Genomic DNA, 23,955 nt, shown 5'->3' on the forward strand with positions numbered 1-23,955 from the left:
TCATGCATCACCACACCTAACCACTGGAGAGCTCTGTCACATCACAGCATAGCTCCATCTAACCATCATGCATCACCACACCTAACCACTGGAGAGCTCTGTCACATCACAGCATAGCTCCATCTAACCATCATGCATCACCACACCTAACCACTGGAGAGCTCTGTCACATCACAGCATAGCTCCATCTAACCATCATGCATCACCACACCTAACCACTGGAGAGCTCTGTCACATCACAGCATAGCTCCTTCTGACCGTCATGCATCACCACACCTAACCACTGGAGAGCTCTGTCACATCACAGCATAGCTCCTTCTAACCATCATGCATCACCGCACCTAACCACTGGAGAGCTCTGTCACATCACAGCATAGCTCCAACCGTCCCATACATCTCACACCCACAACAATAAACCAACGGAGCAGTGACATTCTCCCCAATGGCCTGCCTATCCATGACTCGATCTTTAATCAACTGGACAATTACGGTAAACAAAGAGAATCATTTAGTCCTTGAACTATGGAGCTCATATGAAACACTTGCAAGCCAAGTGTCCATTGCCAATGAATGGCATCAAAATGTGCACATAATTGGGATGCACCAAGCTTGTCTTCTATCGACGCAGTGCAGATATCCACTTCTGCATTTCAACCTTGTCATTTGTCCATAACCTTAATCATACTGTATCTCAACATTGGAACTGACTGTAAGCTGTTTAATTATCATGATGCATGTATATACAAAATATATATTTTTATATACATTCTCATTTATTGAATCTGAATTATTCCTATGGCCTGATTCAGACAAACACTTGTCATCTTTATTGAGTTGACATTCAATTCCAGACATACATAACATCATGCCCTTTTCTAAACCAGTCATACATAACATCATGCCCTTTTCTAAACCAGTCATACATATCATGCCCTTTTCTAAACCAGTCATACATATCATGCCCTTTTCTAAACCAGTCATACATAACATCATGCCCTTTTCTAAACCAGTCATACAGAACATCATGCCCTTTTCTAAACCAGTCATACAGAACATCATGCCCTTTTCTAAACCAGTCATACAGAACATCATGCCCTTTTCTAAACCAGTCATACAGAACATCATGCCCTTTTCTAAACCAGTCATACAGAACATCATGCCCTTTTCTAAACCAGTCATACAGAACTTCATGCCCTTTTCTAAACCAGTCATACATAACATCATGCCCTTTTCTAAACCAGTCATACATAACATCATGCCCTTTTCTAAACCAGTCATACATAACATCATGCCCTTTTCTAAACCAGTCATACATAACATCATGCCCTTTTCTAAACCAGTCTTACATAACATCATGCCCTTTTCTAAACCAGTCATACATAACATCATGCCCTTTTCTAAACCAGTCATACAGAACATCATGCCCTTTTCTAAACCAGTCATACAGAACATCATGCCCTTTTCTAAACCAGTCATACATAACATCATGCCCTTTTCTAAACCAGTCATACAGAACATCATGCCCTTTTCTAAACCAGTCATACATAACATCATGCCCTTTTCTAAACCAGTCATACATATCATGCCCTTTTCTAAACCAGTCATACATAACATCATGCCCTTTTCTAAACCAGTCATACAGAACATCATGCCCTTTTCTAAACCAGTCATACAGAACATCATGCCCTTTTCTAAACCAGTCATACAGAACGTCATGCCCTTTTCTAAACCAGTCATACATATCATGCCCTTTTCTAAACCAGTCATACAGAACATCATGCCCTTTTCTAAACCAGTCATACATATCATGCCCTTTTCTAAACCAGTCATACATAACATCATGCCCTTTTCTAAACCAGTCATACATATCATGCCCTTTTCTAAACCAGTCATACATAACATCATGCCCTTTTCTAAACCAGTCATACAGAACATCATGCCCTTTTCTAAACCAGTCATACATAACATCATGCCCTTTTCTAAACCAGTCATACATAACATCATGCCCTTTTCTAAACCAGTCATACATAACATCATGCCCTTTTCTAAACCAGTCATACATAACATCATGCCCTTTTCTAAACCAGTCATACAGAACATCATGCCCTTTTCTAAACCAGTCATACAGAACATCATGCCCTTTTCTAAACCAGTCATACATAACATCATGCCCTTTTCTAAACCAGTCTTACATATCATGCCCTTTTCTAAACCAGTCATACATAACATCATGCCCTTTTCTAAACTAGTCATACAGAACATCATGCCCTTTTCTAAACCAGTCATACATAACATCATGCCCTTTTCTAAACCAGTCATACATAACATCATGCCCTTTTCTAAACCAGTCATACATAACATCATGCCCTTTTCTAAACTAGTCATACAGAACATCATGCCCTTTTCTAAACCAGTCATACAGAACATCATGCCCTTTTCTAAACCAGTCATACAGAACATCATGCCCTTTTCTAAACCAGTCATACAGAACATCATGCCCTTTTCTAAACCAGTCATACAGAACATCATGCCCTTTTCTAAACCAGTCATACAGAACATCATGCCCTTTTCTAAACCAGTCATACATATCATGCCCTTTTCTAAACCAGTCATACATATCATGCCCTTTTCTAAACCAGTCATACATAACATCATGCCCTTTTCTAAACCAGTCATACATAACATCATGCCCTTTTCTAAACCAGTCATACAGAACATCATGCCCTTTTCTAAACCAGTCATACATAACATCATGCCCTTTTCTAAACCAGTCATACATAACATCATGCCCTTTTCTAAACCAGTCATACATAACATCATGCCCTTTTCTAAACCAGTCTTACATAACATCATGCCCTTTTCTAAACCAGTCATACATAACATCATGCCCTTTTCTAAACCAGTCATACAGAACATCATGCCCTTTTCTAAACCAGTCATACAGAACATCATGCCCTTTTCTAAACCAGTCATACATAACATCATGCCCTTTTCTAAACCAGTCATACAGAACATCATGCCCTTTTCTAAACCAGTCATACAGAACATCATGCCCTTTTCTAAACCAGTCATACAGAACATCATGCCCTTTTCTAAACCAGTCATACAGAACATCATGCCCTTTTCTAAACTAGTCATATATAACATCATGCCCTTTTCTAAACCAGTCATACATAACATCATGCCCTTTTCTAAACCAGTCATACATATCATGCCCTTTTCTAAACCAGTCATACATAACATCATGCCCTTTTCTAAACCAGTCATACAGAACATCATGCCCTTTTCTAAACCAGTCATACAGAACATCATGCCCTTTTCTAAACCAGTCATACAGAACGTCATGCCCTTTTCTAAACCAGTCATACATATCATGCCCTTTTCTAAACCAGTCATACAGAACATCATGCCCTTTTCTAAACCAGTCATACATATCATGCCCTTTTCTAAACCAGTCATACATATCATGCCCTTTTCTAAACCAGTCATACATAACATCATGCCCTTTTCTAAACCAGTCATACAGAACATCATGCCCTTTTCTAAACCAGTCATACAGAACATCATGCCCTTTTCTAAACCAGTCATACATAACATCATGCCCTTTTCTAAACCAGTCATACATAACATCATGCCCTTTTCTAAACCAGTCATACAGAACATCATGCCCTTTTCTAAACCAGTCATACAGAACATCATGCCCTTTTCTAAACCAGTCATACAGAACATCATGCCCTTTTCTAAACCAGTCATACATAACATCATGCCCTTTTCTAAACCAGTCATACATAACATCATGCCCTTTTCTAAACCAGTCATACAGAACATCATGCCCTTTTCTAAACCAGTCATACAGAACATCATGCCCTTTTCTAAACCAGTCATACAGAACATCATGCCCTTTTCTAAACCAGTCATACATAACATCATGCCCTTTTCTAAACCAGTCATACATAACATCATGCCCTTTTCTAAACCAGTCATACATAACATCATGCCCTTTTCTAAACCAGTCATACATAACATCATGCCCTTTTCTAAACCAGTCTTACATAACATCATGCCCTTTTCTAAACCAGTCATACATAACATCATGCCCTTTTCTAAACCAGTCATACATAACATCATGCCCTTTTCTAAACCAGTCATACATATCATGCCCTTTTCTAAACCAGTCATACATAACATCATGCCCTTTTCTAAACTAGTCATACAGAACATCATGCCCTTTTCTAAACCAGTCATACATAACATCATGCCCTTTTCTAAACCAGTCATACAGAACATCATGCCCTTTTCTAAACCAGTCATACAGAACATCATGCCCTTTTCTAAACCAGTCATACATAACATCATGCCCTTTTCTAAACTAGTCATACAGAACATCATGCCCTTTTCTAAACCAGTCATACAGAACATCATGCCCTTTTCTAAACCAGTCATACAGAACATCATGCCCTTTTCTAAACCAGTCATACAGAACATCATGCCCTTTTCTAAACCAGTCATACAGAACATCATGCCCTTTTCTAAACCAGTCATACAGAACATCATGCCCTTTTCTAAACCAGTCATACATATCATGCCCTTTTCTAAACCAGTCATACATATCATGCCCTTTTCTAAACCAGTCATACATAACATCATGCCCTTTTCTAAACCAGTCATACATAACATCATGCCCTTTTCTAAACCAGTCATACAGAACATCATGCCCTTTTCTAAACCAGTCATACATAACATCATGCCCTTTTCTAAACCAGTCATACATAACATCATGCCCTTTTCTAAACCAGTCATACATATCATGCCCTTTTCTAAACCAGTCATACATAACATCATGCCCTTTTCTAAACCAGTCATACATAACATCATGCCCTTTTCTAAACCAGTCATACATAACATCATGCCCTTTTCTAAACCAGTCATACATAACATCATGCCCTTTTCTAAACCAGTCATACATAACATCATGCCCTTTTCTAAACCAGTCATACATAACATCATGCCCTTTTCTAAACCAGTCATACATATCATGCCCTTTTCTAAACCAGTCATACATAACATCATGCCCTTTTCTAAACCAGTCATACATAACATCATGCCCTTTTCTAAACCAGTCATACATAACATCATGCCCTTTTCTAAACCAGTCATACATAAGACACTTGGGTTCACATCTGTAACAATGAAGTAGGTTCCTTATTTAAAAACAGCAGATGCATAAGATACTAGACCATGGCAGAGCAGCATGCTTGCCAAGGCATGTAGAGGTATACTGAAGACAAGCTCATGACCTAACCTAACTAATGAATGAAAGATCAAAGCCTGTTTAGCTAGGCGTAAGAGGTACAATAGTAAACTATTCCCATCTTCCTATGTGAGAGGATAAGGTAAACATGTCAAACCCATGACCACTCTGGTTCACACTATCATTCTATACTGTAGGTCAATGTGAGAGTTGGATGATGAAGTACTGTACAAAGGATTTCAAAACCATGGTGTATTCATTAGTTGAATTCCATTGCTAAATGTTTGCAATGGAAAAAGTTTACTCTAGGAACCAACCTGAATTTGTGCAATAGAAACTGTTTGCAATGAAATACGACTAATGAATACAACCCGGTTGTGTTCAGCATGTGTGAAACCAGAGAAATCAATTTGACACAGTACATTTGACCTGTTCAATAAGAAGGCACATTTGTTTCCCGTTTCAAAACATTTCCTGCATTTGTTCCTAATGAATGAACCCAGTCCACCCCATTATCACCCAAAGCATTCTACAAACCCCCTCCCATGGTGTTTCACAGTTAATGTGTAAAGACATGAACTCATCCACCCCACCTTTCACCAGTTTCACTGTAAAGGTAAAAACACCCCCGTCCCCTACACACACACTCCCATTCACTAGGAGTATGAACAACACTGTGCTCTTTGGTCACTTTAAGGACATTTCTCTAAGACTTTCATTCGTCTAAGAAGTCATCGTCCAGATTGACGTCTGTGGTGTCGATGTCATCGTCCAGATCAAACAGGTCCAGGTCGTCAAGGCCCTGGTGGAATAAGTCCTGTATATGAGTGATGAGTCAGTGGAAAACTGTAGGCGAGGGTGAACTACCTTGCTGGTACATTGTTGTCCCGTAACATTTATATAGAGTACATCATTGTTCAATAAAAATCAAAAGGTGATTTCCAATATAGATTAGCTTTCTAAATACTGTGTAAGTCATGACAGGATGTATAGACTGGTTAGGTTTACCTCATCATTCAGGTCCAGCAGGTCCATGGATGCCGTTGCTACTGCTACAGGGGCTGCCTCCTCCACACCTTTACCCTCTAAGAGGGCAGCTAGAGGGGCTGCAGGGGCTGGCTCTGCGCCTGGTGGAACCACCTGGGTGAGGGCTGGTAGGGGCTCTACTGCTGGGGCTGCTGCAGCCTCGTCCTCTGCAGCTGGGTTTGTAGCTGGATCTATGGCTGGGGCTAGGTCTATGAGTGGTGCTGGGGCTAGGTCATTGGCTGGGGCTAGGTCTATGAATGGTGCTGGGGCTAGGTCTATGGCTGGGGCTAGGTCTATGAGTGGTGCTGGGGCTAGGTCTATGGCTGGGGCTAGGTCTATGAGTGGTGCTGGGGCTAGGTCTATGGCTGGGGCTAGGTCTATGAGTGGTGCTGGGAATAGGTCTATGGCTGGGGCTAGGTCTATGAGTGTTGCTGGGGATAGGTCTATGGCTGGGGCTAGGTCTATGAGTGGTGCTGGGGATAGGTCTATGGCTGGGGATAGGTCTATGGCTGGGGCTAGGTCTATGAGTGGTGCTGGGGATAGGTCTATGGCTGGGGATAGGTCTATGAGTGGTGCTGGGGATAGGTCTATGGCTGGGGCTAGGTCTATGAGTGGTGCTGGGGCAGGTTCATTCTCTTCTACAATGACTGGGGCTTTTTCAGTTGCTGCTATGGGTTCTGCTACTGCCTCATTAATGGGTGCTTCTGCGGCCACTGCCACTTCTATGGTAACAGGTGCTTGTTCTGTAACCATGGGTTCTGTTGCTATGGCTTCTAGTACTGCTGCGGCAATGGGTGCTTCAGCCTCCACCACCGCTTCTATGGTAACAGGTTCTGGTTCTGTTGCTATAGGCACTGGCGCTTCCTCTGCAACTGGTGCTTCTGTTACAATGGGTTCTGTGACCGACTCTGTAACAGGTGCATCTGTTGCTATGGGCTTCATTGTTGCAGGTCCTTCCTCAACAGCCTCCTCTGGCGTTGCTATGACTTCTTCCTCTGGGGCGGACTGTGCTACCTCTGGCACCAAGAGGGGTGCTTCTGTGTCATTTTCTATGGTGACAAGAGCCTCTATCTTAGTGATGGTATCATCCACTGATGTTGCCTCCTTTGGCTTGAGAGCTTCCACTTCAACAATAATGGGTTCCTCCTCTGCCAGCTCAATGGATTCTTCCACTGCAGCCATAGTTGGTTCCACTACTGTCACTGGGATAGATTCTTCTACTGCTGGGATAAACTCCACTACTGCAGCTGCAACATGTTCTACCTCTTCCATGACAATGGACTCTTCCACTACTGGAGCTGCAGCCTCCACCACTGCTGCCATTACAGGGGTTTCTACCACTGCTTCCAATACAGGGGTTTCATCCATGCTCCCAGCAACCTAGAACAGTGACAGTAACGTACTTTATTTAGATTGACAAGTTGACAAATCACACTGAATGGTTGTCTAAACTAGGGGTTATGTAAGTAGTACTACATATAACAGCTGTGGCCATGTCCAGGATTCTAGTAGGTGTAAGATTTCAGACTTTACCTCTGGTTTAGCAGGCAATACTTTTGGCACATAGTCTGCAGATTCCCCCAGGACATTCCTATTCTCATTGGACTGAAGTAGAGAGGTAGAACAGTGAGGTGCAGAAGTAGAACAGTGAGGAAAGAGGTAGAACAGTGAGGAAAGAGGTAGAACAGTGAGGAAAGAGGTAGAACAGTGAGGAAAGAGGTAGAACAGTGAGGAAAGAGGTAGAACAGTGAGAGGAAAGAGGTAGAACAGTGTGTGGAAAGAGGTAGAACAGTGTGTGGAAAGAGGTAGAACAGTGTGTGGAAAGAGGTAGAACAGTGTGTGGAGAGGTAGAACAGTGTGTGGAGAGGTAGAACAGTGTGTGGAAAGAGGTAGAACAGTGTGTGGAAAGAGGTAAAACAGTGTGTGGAGAGGTAGAACAGTGTGTGGAGAGGTAGAACAGTGTGTGGAAAGAGGTAGAACAGTGTGTGGAAAGAGGTAGAACAGTGTGTGGAAAGAGGTAGAACAGTGTGTGGAAAGAGGTAGAACAGTGTGTGGAGAGGTAGAACAGTGTGTGGAGAGGTAGAACAGTGTGTGGAGAGGTAGAACAGTGTGTGGAAAGAGGTAGAACAGTGTGTGGAAAGAGGTAGAACAGTGTGTGGAAAGAGGTAGAACAGTGTGTGGAGAGGTAGAACAGTGTGTGGAGAGGTAGAACAGTGTGTGGAAAGAGGTAGAACAGTGTGTGGAGAGGTAGAACAGTGTGTGGAGAGGTAGAACAGTGTGTGGAGAGGTAGAACAGTGTGTGGAGAGGTAGAACAGTGTGTGGAAAGAGGTAGAACAGTGTGTGGAAAGAGGTAGAACAGTGAGGAAAGAGGTAGAACAGTGTGTGGAAAGAGGTAGAACAGTGAGGAGAGTTGGAACAGTGTGTGGAGAGGTAGAGCAGAGGTAGAACAGTGAGTGGAGAGGTAGAGCAGAGAGGTAGAACAGTGAGTGGAGAGGTAGAGCAGAGAGGCAGAAGAGTGTGGCGGAGAGGCAGAAGAGTGTGGCGGAGAGGCAGAAGAGTGTGGCGGAGAGGCAGAAGAGTGTGGCGGAGAGGCAGAAGAGTGTGGCGGAGAGGCAGAAGAGTGTGGCGGAGAGGCAGAAGAGTGTGGCGGAGAGGCAGAAGAGTGTGGCGGAGAGGTAGAGCAGAGAGGTAGAACAGTGTGGAGAGGTAGAGCAGAGCGGTAGAACAGTGAGTGGAGAGGTAGAGCAGTATATGGAGAGGCAGAAGAGTGTGTGGAGAGGTAGAGCAGAGAGGTAGAACAGTGTGGAGAGGTAGAGCAGAGAGGTAGAACAGTGAGTGGAGAGGTAGAGCAGTATATGGAGAGGTAGAACAGAGTGGAGAGGTAGAATAGTGTATGGAGAGGTAGAGCAGAGAGGTAGAACAGTGTGGAGAGGTAGAACAGTATATGGAGAGGTAGAACAGTGTGTGGAGAGGTAGAGCAGAGAGGTAGAGCAGAGAGGTAGAGCAGTATATGGAGAGGTAGAACAGAGAGGTAGAACAGTGTGGAAAGGTAGAATAGTGTATGGAGAGGTAGAGCAGAGAGGTAGAACAGTGTGGAGAGGTAGAACAGTGTATGGAGAGGTAGAAGAGTGTGGCGGAGAGGTAGAGCAGAGAGGTAGAACAGTGTGGAGAGGTAGAGCAGAGAGGTAGAACAGTGAGTGGAGAGGTAGAGCAGTATATGGAGAGGCAGAAGAGTGTGTGGAGAGGTAGAGCAGAGAGGTAGAACAGTGTGGAGAGGTAGAGCAGAGAGGTAGAACAGTGAGTGGAGAGGTAGAGCAGTATATGGAGAGGTAGAACAGAGTGTGGAGAGGTAGAGCAGAGAGGTAGAACAGTGTGGAGAGGTAGAGCAGAGAGGTAGAACAGTGAGTGGAGAGGTAGAGCAGTATATGGAGAGGTAGAACAGAGAGGTAGAACAGTGTGGAGAGGTAGAATAGTGTATGGAGAGGTAGAGCAGAGAGGTAGAACAGTGTGGAGAGGTAGAACAGTGTGGAGAGGTAGAACAGTGTATGGAGAGGTAGAATAGTGTGGAGAGGTAGAATAGTGTATGGAGAGGTAGAGCAGAGAGGTAGAACAGTGTGGAGAGGTAGAGCAGAGAGGTAGAACAGTGAGTGGAGAGGTAGAGCAGTATATGGAGAGGCAGAAGAGTGTGTGGAGAGGTAGAGCAGAGAGGTAGAACAGTGTGGAGAGGTAGAGCAGAGAGGTAGAACAGTGAGTGGAGAGGTAGAGCAGTATATGGAGAGGTAGAACAGAGTGGAGAGGTAGAATAGTGTATGGAGAGGTAGAGCAGAGAGGTAGAACAGTGTGGAGAGGTAGAACAGTATATGAAGAGGTAGAACAGTGTGTGGAGAGGTAGAATAGTGTATGGAGAGGTAGAGCAGAGAGGTAGAACAGTGTGGAGAGGTAGAACAGTGTATGGAGAGGTAGAAGAGTGTGGCGGAGAGGTAGAGCAGAGAGGTAGAACAGTGTGGAGAGGTAGAGCAGAGAGGTAGAACAGTGAGTGGAGAGGTAGAGCAGTATATGGAGAGGCAGAAGAGTGTGTGGAGAGGTAGAGCAGAGAGGTAGAACAGTGTGGAGAGGTAGAGCAGAGAGGTAGAACAGTGAGTGGAGAGGTAGAGCAGTATATGGAGAGGTAGAACAGAGAGGTAGAACAGTGTGGAGAGGTAGAATAGTGCATGGAGAGGTAGAGCAGAGAGGTAGAACAGTGTGGAGAGGTAGAACAGTGTATGGAGAGGTAGAATAGTGTATGGAGAGGTAGAGCAGAGAGGTAGAACAGTGTGGAGAGGTAGAACAGTGTATGGAGAGGTAGAACAGTGTGGAGAGGTAGAATAGTGTATGGAGAGGTAGAGCAGAGAGGTAGAACAGTGTGGAGAGGTAGAACAGTGTATGGAGAGGTAGAACAGTGTGGAGAGGTAGAATAGTGTATGGAGAGGTAGAGCAGAGAGGTAGAACAGTGTGGAGAGGTAGAACAGTGTATGGAGAGGTAGAACAGTGTGGAGAGGTAGAATAGTGTATGGAGAGGTAGAGCAGAGAGGTAGAACAGTGTGGAGAGGTAGAACAGTATATGGAGAGGTAGAACAGTATATGGAGAGGTAGAGCAGAGAGGTAGAACAGTGTGGAGAGGTAGAACAGTGTATGGAGAGGTAGAACAGTGTGGAGAGGTAGAATAGTGTATGGAGAGGTAGAGCAGAGAGGTAGAACAGTGTGGAGAGGTAGAACAGTGTGGAGAGGTAGAACAGTATATGGAGAGGTAGAACAGTGTATGGAGAGGTAGAGCAGAGGTAGAACAGTGTATGGAGAGGTAGAACAGAGAGGTAGAACAGTGTGGAGAGGTAGAACAGTATATGGAGTGGTAGAACAGTGTGTGGAGAGGTAGAGCAGAGAGGTAGAACAGTGAGCAGAGAGGTAGAGCAGTATATGGAGAGGTAGAACAGAGAGGTAGAACAGTGTGGAGAGGTAGAATAGTGTATGGAGAGGTAGAGCAGAGAGGTAGAACAGTGTGGAGAGGTAGAATAGTGTATGGAGAGGTAGAGCAGAGAGGTAGAACAGTGTGGAGAGGTAGAACAGTGTATGGAGAGGTAGAACAGAGAGGTAGAACAGTGTATGGAGAGGTAGAACAGAGAGGTAGAACAGTGTGGAGAGGTAGAACAGAGAGGTAGAACAGTGTGTGGAGAGGTAGAACAGTGTGGAGAGGTAGAGCAGAGGTAGAACAGTGTGGAGAGGTAGAACAGTGTATGGAGAGGTAGAGCAGAGAGGTAGAACAGTGTATGGAGAGGTAGAATAGTGTATGGAGAGGTAGAACAGTGTGTGGAGAGGTAGAACAGTGTGGAGAGGTAGAGCAGAGGTAGAACAGTGTGGAGAGGTAGAACAGTGTATGGAGAGGTAGAGCAGAGAGGTAGAACAGTGTGTGGAGAGGTAGAACAGAGAGGTAGAACAGTGTGGAGAGGTAGAACAGTGTGGAGAGGTAGAGCAGAGGTAGAACAGTGTGGAGAGGTAGAACAGTGTATGGAGAGGTAGAGCAGAGAGGTAGAACAGTGTATGGAGAGGTAGAGCAGAGAGGTAGAACAGCGAGGCAGAACAGCGAGTAGAACAGTTTGTGGAGAGGCAGAACAGTGAGTAGAGGTAGAACAGTAGAACAGTTTGTAGAGGCAGAACAGCGAGTGGAGAGGCAGAACAGCGAGTGGAGAGGCAGAACAGCGAGTAGAGAGGCAGAACAGCGAGTAGAGAGGCAGAACAGCGAGTAGAGAGGTAGAACAGTAGAACAGTTTGTGGAGAGGCAGAACAGCGAGTAGAGAGGTAGAACAGTTTGTGGAGAGGCAGAACAGCGAGTAGAGAGGTAGAACAGTAGAACAGTTTGTGGAGAGGCAGAACAGCGAGTAGAGAGGTAGAACAGTAGAACAGTTTGTGGAGAGGCAGAACAGCGAGTAGAGAGGTAGAACAGTAGAACAGCCAGTAGAGAGGTAGAACAGTAGAACAGTTTGTGGAGAGGCAGAACAGTGAGTAGAGAAGTAGAACAGTTTGTAGAGAGGCAGAACAGCGAGTAGAGAGGTAGAACAGTAGAACAGTTTGTGGAGAGGCAGAACAGCGAGTAGAGAGGTAGAACAGTAGAACAGTGAGTAGAGAGGTAGAACAGTAGACCAGTTTGTGGAGAGGCAGAACAGTGAGTAGAGAAGTAGAACAGTTTGTGGAGAGGCAGAACAGCGAGTGGAGAGGCAGAACAGCGAGTGGAGAGGTAGAACAGTAGACCAGTTTGTGGAGAGGCAGAACAGTGAGTAGAGAAGTAGAACAGTTTGTGGAGAGGCAGAACAGCGAGTGGAGAGGCAGAACAGCGAGTGGAGAGGCAGAACAGCGAGTAGAGAGGCAGAACAGCGAGTAGAGAGGTAGAACAGCGAGTAGAGAGGCAGAACAGCGAGTAGAGAGGCAGAACAGCGAGTAGAGAGGTAGAACAGTAGAACAGTTTGTGGAGAGGCAGAACAGCGAGTAGAGAGGTAGAACAGTTTGTGGAGAGGCAGAACAGCGAGTAGAGAGGTAGAACAGTTTGTGGAGAGGCAGAACAGCGAGTAGAGAGGTAGAACAGTAGAACAGTTTGTGGAGAGGCAGAACAGCGAGTAGAGAGGTAGAACAGTAGAACAGCCAGTAGAGAGGTAGAACAGTAGAACAGTTTGTGGAGAGGCAGAACAGTGAGTAGAGAAGTAGAACAGTTTGTGGAGAGGCAGAACAGCGAGTAGAGAGGTAGAACAGTAGAACAGTGAGTAGAGAGGTAGAACAGTGAGTAGAGAGGTAGAACAGTAGAACAGTGAGTAGAGAGGTAGAACAGTAGAACAGTTTGTGGAGAGGCAGAACAGTGAGTAGAGTTAGAACAGTATAACAGCCAGTAGAGGCATAACAGCGAGTAGAGAGGTAGAACAGTAGAACAGTTTGTGGAGGCAGAACAGTGAGTAGAGGTAGAACAGTAGAACAGCCAGTAGAGGCAGAACAGCGAGTAGAGAGTAGAACAGTAGAACAGCCAGTAGAGGCAGAACAGTAGAGAGGTAGAGAGGTAGAACAGTGAGTAGAGGTAGAACAGCCAGTAGAGGCAGAACAGCGAGTAGAGAGGTAGAACAGCCAGTAGAGGCAGAACAGCGAGTAGAGAGGTAGAACAGCCAGTAGAGGCAGAACAGCGAGTAGAGGTAGAACAGTAGAACAGCCAGTAGAGGTAGAACAGTAGAACAGCCAGTAGAGGCAGAACAGCGAGTAGAGAGGTAGAACAGTAGAACAGCCAGTAGAGGTAGAACAGTAGAACAGCCAGTAGAGGCAGAACAGCGAGTAGAGAGGTAGAACAGTAGAACAGCCAGTAGAGGTAGAACAGTAGAACAGCCAGTAGAGGCAGAAGAGCGAGTAGAGAGGTAGAACAGCCAGTAGAGGCAGAACAGCCAGTAGAGGCAGAACAGCCAGTAGAGGCAGAACAGCGAGTAGAGGCATTCTTACGACAGTACTACTACAAGTACAGGTACAAGACTTATACTATAATAACAAGCATTATTATAATATGATTTATTTTACCAGAATACAAGGGCAAAGGTACAAAGGAGTTATGGTACCTGTAAAGTATTGCCTTGACTCAAATCATTGACCTGTATTTTACTGGTGGTCGCATACATTGTGTGTCTTCATCATTGCATCACATGTATCTATAGTGCTCGGCTGGTATTGCACCACTAGGTGTTGCTAACACACTACAATAACATAACTATACTGAACAAAATATAAACACAACATGCAACAATTTCAAAGATTTACAGTTCATAGAAGGAAATCAGTCAATTTAAATAAATTCATTAGGCCCTAATCTATGGATTTCACATGACTGGCAATACTGTTGGTCATAGATACCAAAAAAAAAAAAAGTAGGGACATGGATCAGAAAACCAGTCAGTATCTGGTGGGACCACCATTTGCCTCATGCTTTGCAACACATCTCCTTTGCATAGAGTTGATCAGGCTGTTGATTGTGGCCTGTGGAATGTTGTCCCACTCCTCTTCAATGGCTATGCGAAGTTACCGGATATTGGCGGTAACTGGAACACGCTGTCATACACGTCGATCCAGAGCATCCCACACATGCTCATCAATGGGTAACATGTCTGGTGAGTACTAGGACATTTTCAGCTTCCAGGAATTGTGTACAGATCCTTACGACATGGTGCCGTGCATTATCATGCTGAAACATGAGGTGATGGAGGAAGATGAATGGCATGACAATGGGTCTCAGGATCTCGGCACGGTATCTCTGCATTCAAATTGTGATAAAATGCAATTGTGTTTGTTGTTCGTAGTTTATGCCTGCCCATACCATAACCCCACCACCACCTCTGTTCACAATGTTGACATCAGCAAAGCGCTCGCCCACACGACGCCATACACGTGGTCTGCAGTTTTTAGGCCGGTCAGACGTACTACCAAATTCTCTATAATGATGTTAAAGACGGCTTATGGTAGAGAAATGAGCAACAGCTCTGGTAGACATTCCTGCAGTCAGCATGCCAATTGCACGCTCCCTCAAAACTTGAGACATCTGTAGCATTGTGTTGTGTGACAAAACTGCAGATTTTAGAGTGGCATTTAATTGTCCCCAGCACAAGGTGCACCTGTGTAATGATCTTGCTGTTTAATCAGCTTCTTGATATGCCACACCTGTCAGCTGTATGGATTATCTTGGCAAAAGAGAAATGCTCACTAACAGGGATGTAAACATATGTTTGTTTGTGCACATGGAACATTTCTGGGATCTTTTATTTCATCTCATGAAACAGGGGACTTTACATGTTGTGTTTATATTTTTGTTCAGTGTAAGATGGAAAGAACGTGTTCAAACAGGGTTGTGTTAAATAGGTATGAAACAGAAGAAAATGATCCAATGGCTGCAAAAGTTTTGCCACAATGTGCCCAAGATGTGTGTGTATCTACTCACGGTGATGAGAGGGTACTCTGCGGCGGGCCTCAGCCTGACGTGGGTCTCCTTGAGGTAGTCTTCAGCCAGGAAGGCCTCCTGTAGGCCGGGGAACAGGTTGCTGTAGTCTGTAGGGTTGGCCAATGCATCAGCTGCCTTCTGGTTCACCTTCCCCAGGCTCTCCTTCCACAGCTTCACCACTCTGGAGACACAGAGGTCAGTACACGTGCACACACACGCACACACACACGCACGCACGCACGCACGCACGCACGCACACACACACACACACACACACACACACACACACACACACACACACACACACACACACACACACACACACACACACACACACACACACACACACACACACACACACACACAGCTGTGCAGGTTAGCGTTTTTCTGTCATGAATAATGTGCTGGAGGTAGCTCTGCAGAGTGGTCACTAGCTGTCACAGCCACAAAGTCATAAATTCTGATTTTAACAATACTGCTAACCCGAATGCTTAACCCTAACCTTAAATTAAGACCAAAAAGCAAGATTTTGTTTTCATGCATTTTTTTAATATAGCCAATTTAGCCAAGTTGTGTCTCCAGGGCAAGATTGCGATAATCAAGGTGAACCTGCCAGTGCTGTACCTAGACACATGGCTGGGCAGGTATGTTCTGGCCAGGAATGCAGCCTCTGGCAGCCGGTTGGTTTTAATGAGGAGCTCCAGACATTTGTCCAGTCTGGAAGGAAAAAACAGAAATATGGAAATACAATGACTAATGATGAAACCAAGGACATTGACATTTCCAGATCATAAACATAAAGCACACCAAGATCCAATAATGAATTATAAATGATGAAAAGATAAGAACAATTTATTGACAGATGACATACATATAAAAGTGAAACCTAAACACCAACCAGTACTCTGCTCACTCCTCCTCACCTCCCTCTGTAACATCCACCCCCGCACCCTTCTCTCCCTAAACACACTTACTTCCCCTGGAGGAAGTAGGTGAGGAAAGCCACGTTGGTCTTGCCGTCTCTCTCTGCCCCCTCTGCCAGCTTGCCCACCATGTTGGCGTTGCCCGAGGCTGTGGCCAACAGCAGTAGCCCCCCATAGTCCTGGGCATGGTGCAGACACTCCTGGGCCAGGACAAACTGGCACTTAGTGGTGGCCAGCTCTGCCAACTGCTTCCACTTCTGCTCCGACTGCAGGGCACCGTGCCAGGGAGAGGATGTGGAGAGGGAGAGAAAGGGACAGGGGGAAGAGAGAGAGGGAACAGGTTTCCATGTTAGAAAGACATTAATCACAAACACAAAACAGAAGCCCTATTCACTCTGCTTTTGATTAGTTAAAAATATGATAAGATATACCCTTTACTACAGTATTTCTCATGTCATCTTATACTGTTGGTCTCCAAATATGTCTGCAAATATCCACATTTGGCCCTACATTTCTTAATACTTCCCTTGCATTCCAAGACTGCTATAATTCCCAGTTTGTCAACATCTTTCCCAGTCTTTCTCTTTACGTGTTGTCTCACCTCAGCCTCTACAGCCAGCTGGTAGGCGATCTTCAGTTCTCCTAGCTGTAGAGCCAACTCAAACCTGTGTTCTGAGTCTGTGGACACAGCCAGGGCCTGCTGCATGAAACCCTGCAGAGAGAGATAGAGAGAGGAGAAAGGGTTACACACACAAAAGATACACACAGACACTAGAGGACACACACAGAAATAGTGTGCGTTAAGACACACACCAATGTAAAAATACACCCACCCTCCCAGTCTCACCTGTTTCTCTAAAAAGTGGGCAACCCTGGTCCTCATCTCTTTAGGGATTGTGGGTAGGACCCTGTCGGCCATCCCAAAGTCCCTCCTCATTACAGCAGTCTGGTACTCCAGTACCGACACCAGCAGAGAGTAAGTGACGATGTTCAGCTCCTTATCACCCAGATACAGACGGTCATCCTTAGGGATGTAGCCCAACAGGTACATAGTTCTATAGCAGACAGACAGGGAGTCAATACAACACCAGTATTTTAGACAGACAGGTACATAGTTCTATAACAGACAGACAGGGAGTCAATACAACACCAGTATTTTAGACAGACAGGTACATAGTTCTATGGCAGACAGACAGGGAGTCAATACAACACCAGTATTTTAGACAGACAGGTACATAGTTCTATAACAGGCAGACAGGGAGTCAATACAACACCAGTATTTTAGACATACAGGTACATAGTTCTATAGCAGACAGACAGGGAATCAATACAACACCAGTATTTTAGACAGACAGGTACATAGTTCTATAGCAGACAGACAGGGAGTCAATACAACACCAGTATTTTAGACAGACAGGTACAGTACATACAGTTGAAGTCAGAAGTTTACATCCACTTAGGTTGGAGTCATTAAAACTGGTTTTTCAACCACTCCACAAATTTCTTGTTAACAAACTATAGTTTTGGCAAGTCAGTTAAGAGATCTACTTTGTGCATGACACAATATATTTTTCCAACAATTGTTTATTGACAGATTATTTCACTTATAATTCACTGTATCACAATTCCAGTGGGTCAGAAGTTGACTGTGCCTTTAAGTACACTAAGTTGACTGTGCCTTTAAACAGCTTGGAAAATTCCAGAAAATTATGTCATGGCTTTAGAAGCTTCTGATAGGCTAATTGACATCATTTGAATCAATTGGAGGTGTACCTGTGGATGTATTTCAAGGCCTACCTTCAAACTCAGTGCCTCTTTGATTGACATCATGGGAAAATCAAAAGAAATCAACCAAGACCTCAGAAATAAAATTGTAGACCTCCACAAGTCTGGTTCATCCTTGGGAGCAATTTCCAAACGCCTGAAGGTACCACTTTCATCTCTACAAACAATAATACGTAAGTATAAACACCATGGGACCACGCAGCCATCACACCGCTCAGGAAGGAGACGCGTTCTCTCTCCTAGAGATGAGAAAAGTGCAAATCAATCCCAGAACAACAGCAAAGGACATTGTGAAGATGCTGGAGGAAACCGGTACAAAAGTATCTATATCCACAGTAAAACAAGTCCTATATTGACATAGCCTGAAAGGCTGCTCAGCAAGGAAGAAGCCACTGCTCCAAAACCACCATAAAGAAGCCAGACTACGATTTGCAACAGCACATGGGGACAAAGATCGTACTTTTTGGAGAAATGTCCTCTGGTCTGATGAAACAAAAATAGAACTGTTCGGCCATAATGACCATCGTTATGTTTGGAGGAAAAAGGGGGAGGCTTGTAAGCCTAACCGTGAAGCACGGGGGTGGCAGCATCATGTTGTGGGGGTGCTTTGCTACAGGAGGGACTGGTGCACTGAAACAAATAGATGGCATCATGAGGGTGGAAAATTATGTGGATATATTGAAGCAACATCTCAAGACATCAGTCAGGAAGTTAAAGCTTGGTTGCAAATGGGTCTTCCAAATGGACAATGACCCGAAGCATACTTCAGAAGTTGTGGCATAATGGCTTAAGGACAACAAAGTCAAGTTATTTGTAGCGGGGTGCATAATAGGCGGCAGAGAAGTCAGGCGCAGGAGAGCAGAAACTGGGTAATAACCGGAGATTTATTATGCAAAACCAACGGCATCCAGAACAAGATAAATAGGCACAAAAATAACCCGTAGTGAGCTCACGGGGAACGTGCACAAGCACTACAATAAACAATCCCACACAAAGACATGGGGGGTGGAAAAACAAGACAAAACAAATGGAAAATGAAAAGTGGATTGACGATGGCTAGAAGACCGGCGCCAGAACAAGGAGAGGACCCGACTTCGGCGGAAGTCGTGACAGTACCTCCCCCTTGACGCACGGCCCCAGCCGCGCGCCGACGCCGGCCTCGGGGACGACCCGGAGGGCGAGGCGCAGGGCGATCCGGACGGAGACGGTGGAACTCCCGCAGCATTGAAGTGTCCAACACATCCTCCACCAGAACCCAGCACCTCTCCTCTGTACAGTACCCCTCACACTCCACGAGGTACTGAAGGCCCCTCGCCCGACGCCTCGAATCCAGTATAGAGCGAACGGAGTACGCGGGGGCCCCCTCAATGTCCAGAGGGGGGCAGAGGAACCTCCCGCACCTCAGACTCCTGGAGCGAGCCAACCACCACCGGTCTGAGGAGAGACACATGAACGAGGGGTTAATGAGGTAATCAGGGGGAAGCTGTAACCGATAACAAACCTCGTTCACTCTCCTCAGGACTTTAAATGGCCTCACAAACCGCGGGCCCAGCTTCCGGCAGGGCAGGCAGAGGGGCAGGTTCCGGGTCGAGAGCCAGACCCGGTCCCCCGGTGCGAACACTGGGGCCTCACTGTGGTGACGGTCTGCGCTGGCTTTCTGGCGCAGCGCGGCCCGCTGGAGGTGAACATGGGCGGCGTCCCATGTCTCCTCCGCGCCTGAACCAGTCGTCCACCGCAGGAGCCTCGGTCTAACTCTGATACCAGGGCGCCAGAACCGTGTGGTACCCCAGTACGCACTGGAAAGGGGAGAGGGTAGTGGAGGAGTGGCGGAGTGAGACCTGAGCAATCTCGGCCCTGGGCATGAACGCTGCCCACTCCCCCGGCCGATCCTGGCAATACGACCGCAGAAACCTGCCCACATCCTGGTTCACTCTCTCCACCTGCCCATTACTCTCGGGATGAAACTCCGAGGTAAGGCTGATCGAGACTCCCAGACGTTCCATGAACGCCTTCCAGACCCTCGAAGTGAACTGGGGACCTCGATCAGACACTATATCCTCAGGCACCCCGTAGTGCTGGAAGACGTGCGTAAACAAGGCCTACGCAGTCTGTAGGACCGTAGGGAGACCGGGCAGAGGGAGGAGACGGCAGGACTTAGAGAACCGAGCCACAACGACCAGGATCGTGGTGTTTCCCTGTGAGGGGAGGGGAGATCGGTAAGAAAATCCACCGACAGGTGCGACCAAGGCCGCTGTGTAACGAGTAAGGGGTGTAGCTTCCCTCTGGGCAGGTGCCTAGGAACCTTACACTGAGCGCACACCGAGCAGGAGGAAACATAAACCCTCACGTCCTTGGCCAAGGTAGGCCACCAGTACATCCCAACCAAACAGCGCACCGTCCGACCGATTCCAGGATGACCAGAGGAGGGTGACGTGTGGGCCCAATAGATTAACCGGTCACGGACAGCAGATGGAACGTACAGACTGTTAACTCGAAATGACACAACGACAAGGTTCCAGTTTAACAAAGTTTACTCTACTATATGAACACACTACAAGGTAGCCATTACACTCAAGGCTAGGTCCAACAACCACCCGACTTTCTGCGCATGCGCACTCTTGACTGAGTGATAGCCCCGTAATAACAGAAATATAGGGATACTTAAAACATGAACTTAACAATCTCCCCCTTTTCTTTAAAGACAAAAAAAACATCAACAACATAATTAAATGTCCAAGTATTATTCAAGATCCCCATTACAAATGGGTTGTGTGACAGTTTTTATTTGTATTACTCAAGCTGCCACTTTCCATTACTGAGAGCCTGTAGGAGCGAGAGCCTGTAGGAGCACAAGACCGGATGCTCCCTTTTTAGTCAGACAGTCAGCAAGCTGTCCCTTTGTGGTCGACCACAGAATCCGCTGGATTCTCTGTGCTTGAATAAGTTCCTTGATGCTGCTAATCTCAAAGTCTTTTCTCTGTGACAGACTTGGTTGACTTCACAGCATCAACTAATGAGTAGTTGTCAGTGACACAAACTACAGGTAGGAAGTGCCATTTTGTCCCACCAGTGATAACCTAGCGAAGCATCACTGAAGACAACTAGTTTCAAAGAGTCATCTTTTCCAACATGCTGAAACTTTAAAGTCACTTGTTGTGATTTCAGTTTACGAACAACTTTGTTTGCCTCATGAATGGTTTGTACAGTGGCGTGTTTTGTGTTAGATGCCAAGTTGCAACCATCAAACCAGGTCTACTCTGTCTCGCAGCCCATAAAATTTGTCCTATCTTTGACCTCAAATGACCAGCTTCAATTCCACATAGAGGGGAATTCCTTTGTACGGCTCTTGAAGAATCCATGTGGATGGGTTGAAGATTCTTGATATAGCTCTCCTGTTGCATCAGTATTTTTCCATCAACTGTAATAAACTCTATGCCAACATAACAAAAATGATCATGCTCCTCACGGCCAACCTAGAAAACAGCTTTGAGGCGTGGAATCACAGTTGAAGCAAAGGTCTGTGAGCCACCCCAGATAAAGTCATCAACATGACAGGCAAGTACTCCAGTCACATTGCAGTCTTGATCAAGCCAATGGAAGACTGCAGGATCCACTTGTGACATTTTTCCACCTGTATTCAGCATTGTTGCCTTGACTTTGTTGTACCAGTAGAGTGATCCATCTGCCAGTCCATACACACACTTTTTTAGTTTCCACAGTGTTCCTTCACTTTTAGCTTCGGGCGGAGGTCGGATGTGAATGTCCCTTGACAGCTCTGTTCCCTGCAAAAATCCAGATTTGATGTCTATGGAATTAAGTTTCAATTTTTTCTGGCAGATCACTGACATCAGCAATCTGAGTGACTCTGAGGCGCATGTTGGTGAGTCTTTTGGGAGTTCTTTAGCAGCCAGCCCCTCAAAACCTCTAGCCACTAGACGTGCTTTGGGCACTATTCCAGTTAAGGATTCTTTAAGGGTACACACCCACCTTGTTGAGACGCACTTTTGGCCAATGTCTTTGACTTCCTCAAACACTCCATTTTTCCTCCAATTACTGAGCTCATCTAGCTTAGCTGAGTCAAATGACACGTCCTTTGTTTCAAGTACATCATCATTTTGAATGTCATTCTGTTTTTCTCGATTTTCCATTGATTCAATTCTGATATTATCTACAAGTGACAGGTCAGCTGACCCTGTTGTACCAGAAAGTGTAGCTGGTTCAGAGTACTGCAAGTTGTACCAGTTCTTGTGTTTTACTTTTCCTGCTCGTCCAATGACGGTTGCTGTATGTGGAATACCACTTTCTCTGTCCATGTATTTAACAGTTTGTCCTGTTTTCAGATTGGAACAACCATGTTCTCTTAACACATATGGCTGTTGTTGAATGTTTTCCTCATTTGAACGCTCAATAGTATTACCTGTGGCATGGTTAAAGGTCTCTGCTCCATTTCCTGTTTCAGTGTCCATATCATTGGATGTGACATCTGGTAGGTTTGTGTCTGTTACTGTGTCCTTTTTGTCATTTTCATTAGGAGACTGATTCTCAGCTACAGCCCCTCTATCTTGTTGATCATTTACTTTCCGCAATCTTGAGTGATGCACCCTGACAATCATGCCTTCGTGCCTCACAAATATCACCACACCATCTTGACCAATGACTACTCCCGGTCCTTTCCACTCTTGACAGTCAACTCGTTTGTAGTACACTTTGTTTCCAGTTTCGTACTTCTCATCATCATTATTCCCTGAACTGCTGAGTAACTTCTGAAGTCTGTCAACTGTATCATGTCCAAACTGTTTGTAAAGCTTTTGCAATACTTTGTGTTTTTCTTTAGTGCTCATGTTCTCTGTGACTGTCAGAATCTCCATGTGCTCTGTGTCAGTCAGAATCTCATTTTTGCATGGACTCTGTGAGATGTCTTTGTCTAAAATGTTTACACAATAGTGGCCTGAGGTAGTAAGTTCAAGAGTCACTGGTTGTTTAAACATCACTGCCTTGTCATTTTTTATGTCTAGTACAGCCTCTGCCTTCTTGAGGGAAGCTTTGCTTAATAGTAAGGGGATATCTGTAGGGACCACCTCTGTTTCAATGTGACACTTAGTCTGACCAATTTTTGCTGGTATCTTAACTCTCTTGGTAGAATGGACAATTCTCCCATCTCCAAATTTGAAAGCTCTTTTGCTTGGTGTGTCAATCATATTTTGTACTTCTTTCATATTTAGTTCACTGACATAGCTATCAAGCCATTTTGCACCACACACTGTCCGTGTACATGCAGTATCAATCACAGCAGATCCTAAGGATTCAACTATAAAAATCTCAGTATCAGATTCATTTGAAAACAGTGTAATGTTACACTGCTCTATCTCTGTGTTTACATTTTCCTCTGTTAGTTTAACTTGTTCATTTTTATGAGGACAGTCTTTAACCCAATGGTAAGTGCTTTGACAAATTGCACATTTCGATCTCCTTCCATATGTGTCCAGTGGATTTGTGCCGGGAAATGGCGCCCTCTTCTGGTTGTCTTGAGAACGTGACTTGTTGGCGCCTTTTCTGTGCTGCTCGGTGTAATATGTTGCGTCACTCACTTGCATTCCATCTGTTATTGGCGCGACAGACGTCTTCCCACCAAATATTCTTTTTAGTGCCGACTTCATAGATGCAAAAGTCAGCACAGTACAAGCAGTCAAAGCCAACTGTTTCTCCCTACCATCTAGACAAGCAGTGTCTAGCAACTTGAACCCTAACACTGCATCTGGGAGAACCATGTCGTACTTGCGCATTCTATTGTACCTCTGTTCGAAATCAATGATGTCGCCATTGCAACCGAAATATCTCTCGTAACACTGTCAAAGTTTGAATATGCCTCGTAGGCACGGTCTTTCTCTTCTTTAAGAAATACAGAATCCAGTGCTGTGATCAAAGTTCCCATACCGTCATCCTTGTTCAAATCCTCAACGGATATTTCCAGTGCTGTATCTCT

The 23,955-nt window shown here is 45.0% G+C and overlaps 1 protein-coding gene across 1 annotated transcript in view; it reads right to left on the reverse strand.

The window, feature by feature from the left end:
* Positions 1-4,963: 4,963 nt before the first annotated feature.
* Positions 4,964-23,955, reverse strand: part of LOC139548317 (coatomer subunit beta'-like) — a 31,079-nt gene continuing 12,087 nt past the window's right edge. Inside the window, exons 15-22 of the mRNA XM_071357926.1 lie at positions 17,035-17,242; positions 16,789-16,899; positions 16,239-16,453; positions 15,889-15,981; positions 15,265-15,445; positions 7,811-7,882; positions 6,260-7,657; positions 4,964-6,053 (exon numbers count right to left, since the gene is read on the reverse strand). Coding sequence (XP_071214027.1) covers positions 5,967-6,053; positions 6,260-7,657; positions 7,811-7,882; positions 15,265-15,445; positions 15,889-15,981; positions 16,239-16,453; positions 16,789-16,899; positions 17,035-17,242 — 2,365 coding nt within the window. The 3' untranslated portion in view covers positions 4,964-5,966. The remainder of the gene's footprint in view (positions 6,054-6,259; positions 7,658-7,810; positions 7,883-15,264; positions 15,446-15,888; positions 15,982-16,238; positions 16,454-16,788; positions 16,900-17,034; positions 17,243-23,955) is intronic.

This window comes from Salvelinus alpinus, chromosome 21, assembly GCF_045679555.1.
Source record: "Salvelinus alpinus chromosome 21, SLU_Salpinus.1, whole genome shotgun sequence".
Lineage (NCBI taxonomy): Eukaryota > Metazoa > Chordata > Actinopteri > Salmoniformes > Salmonidae > Salvelinus > Salvelinus alpinus.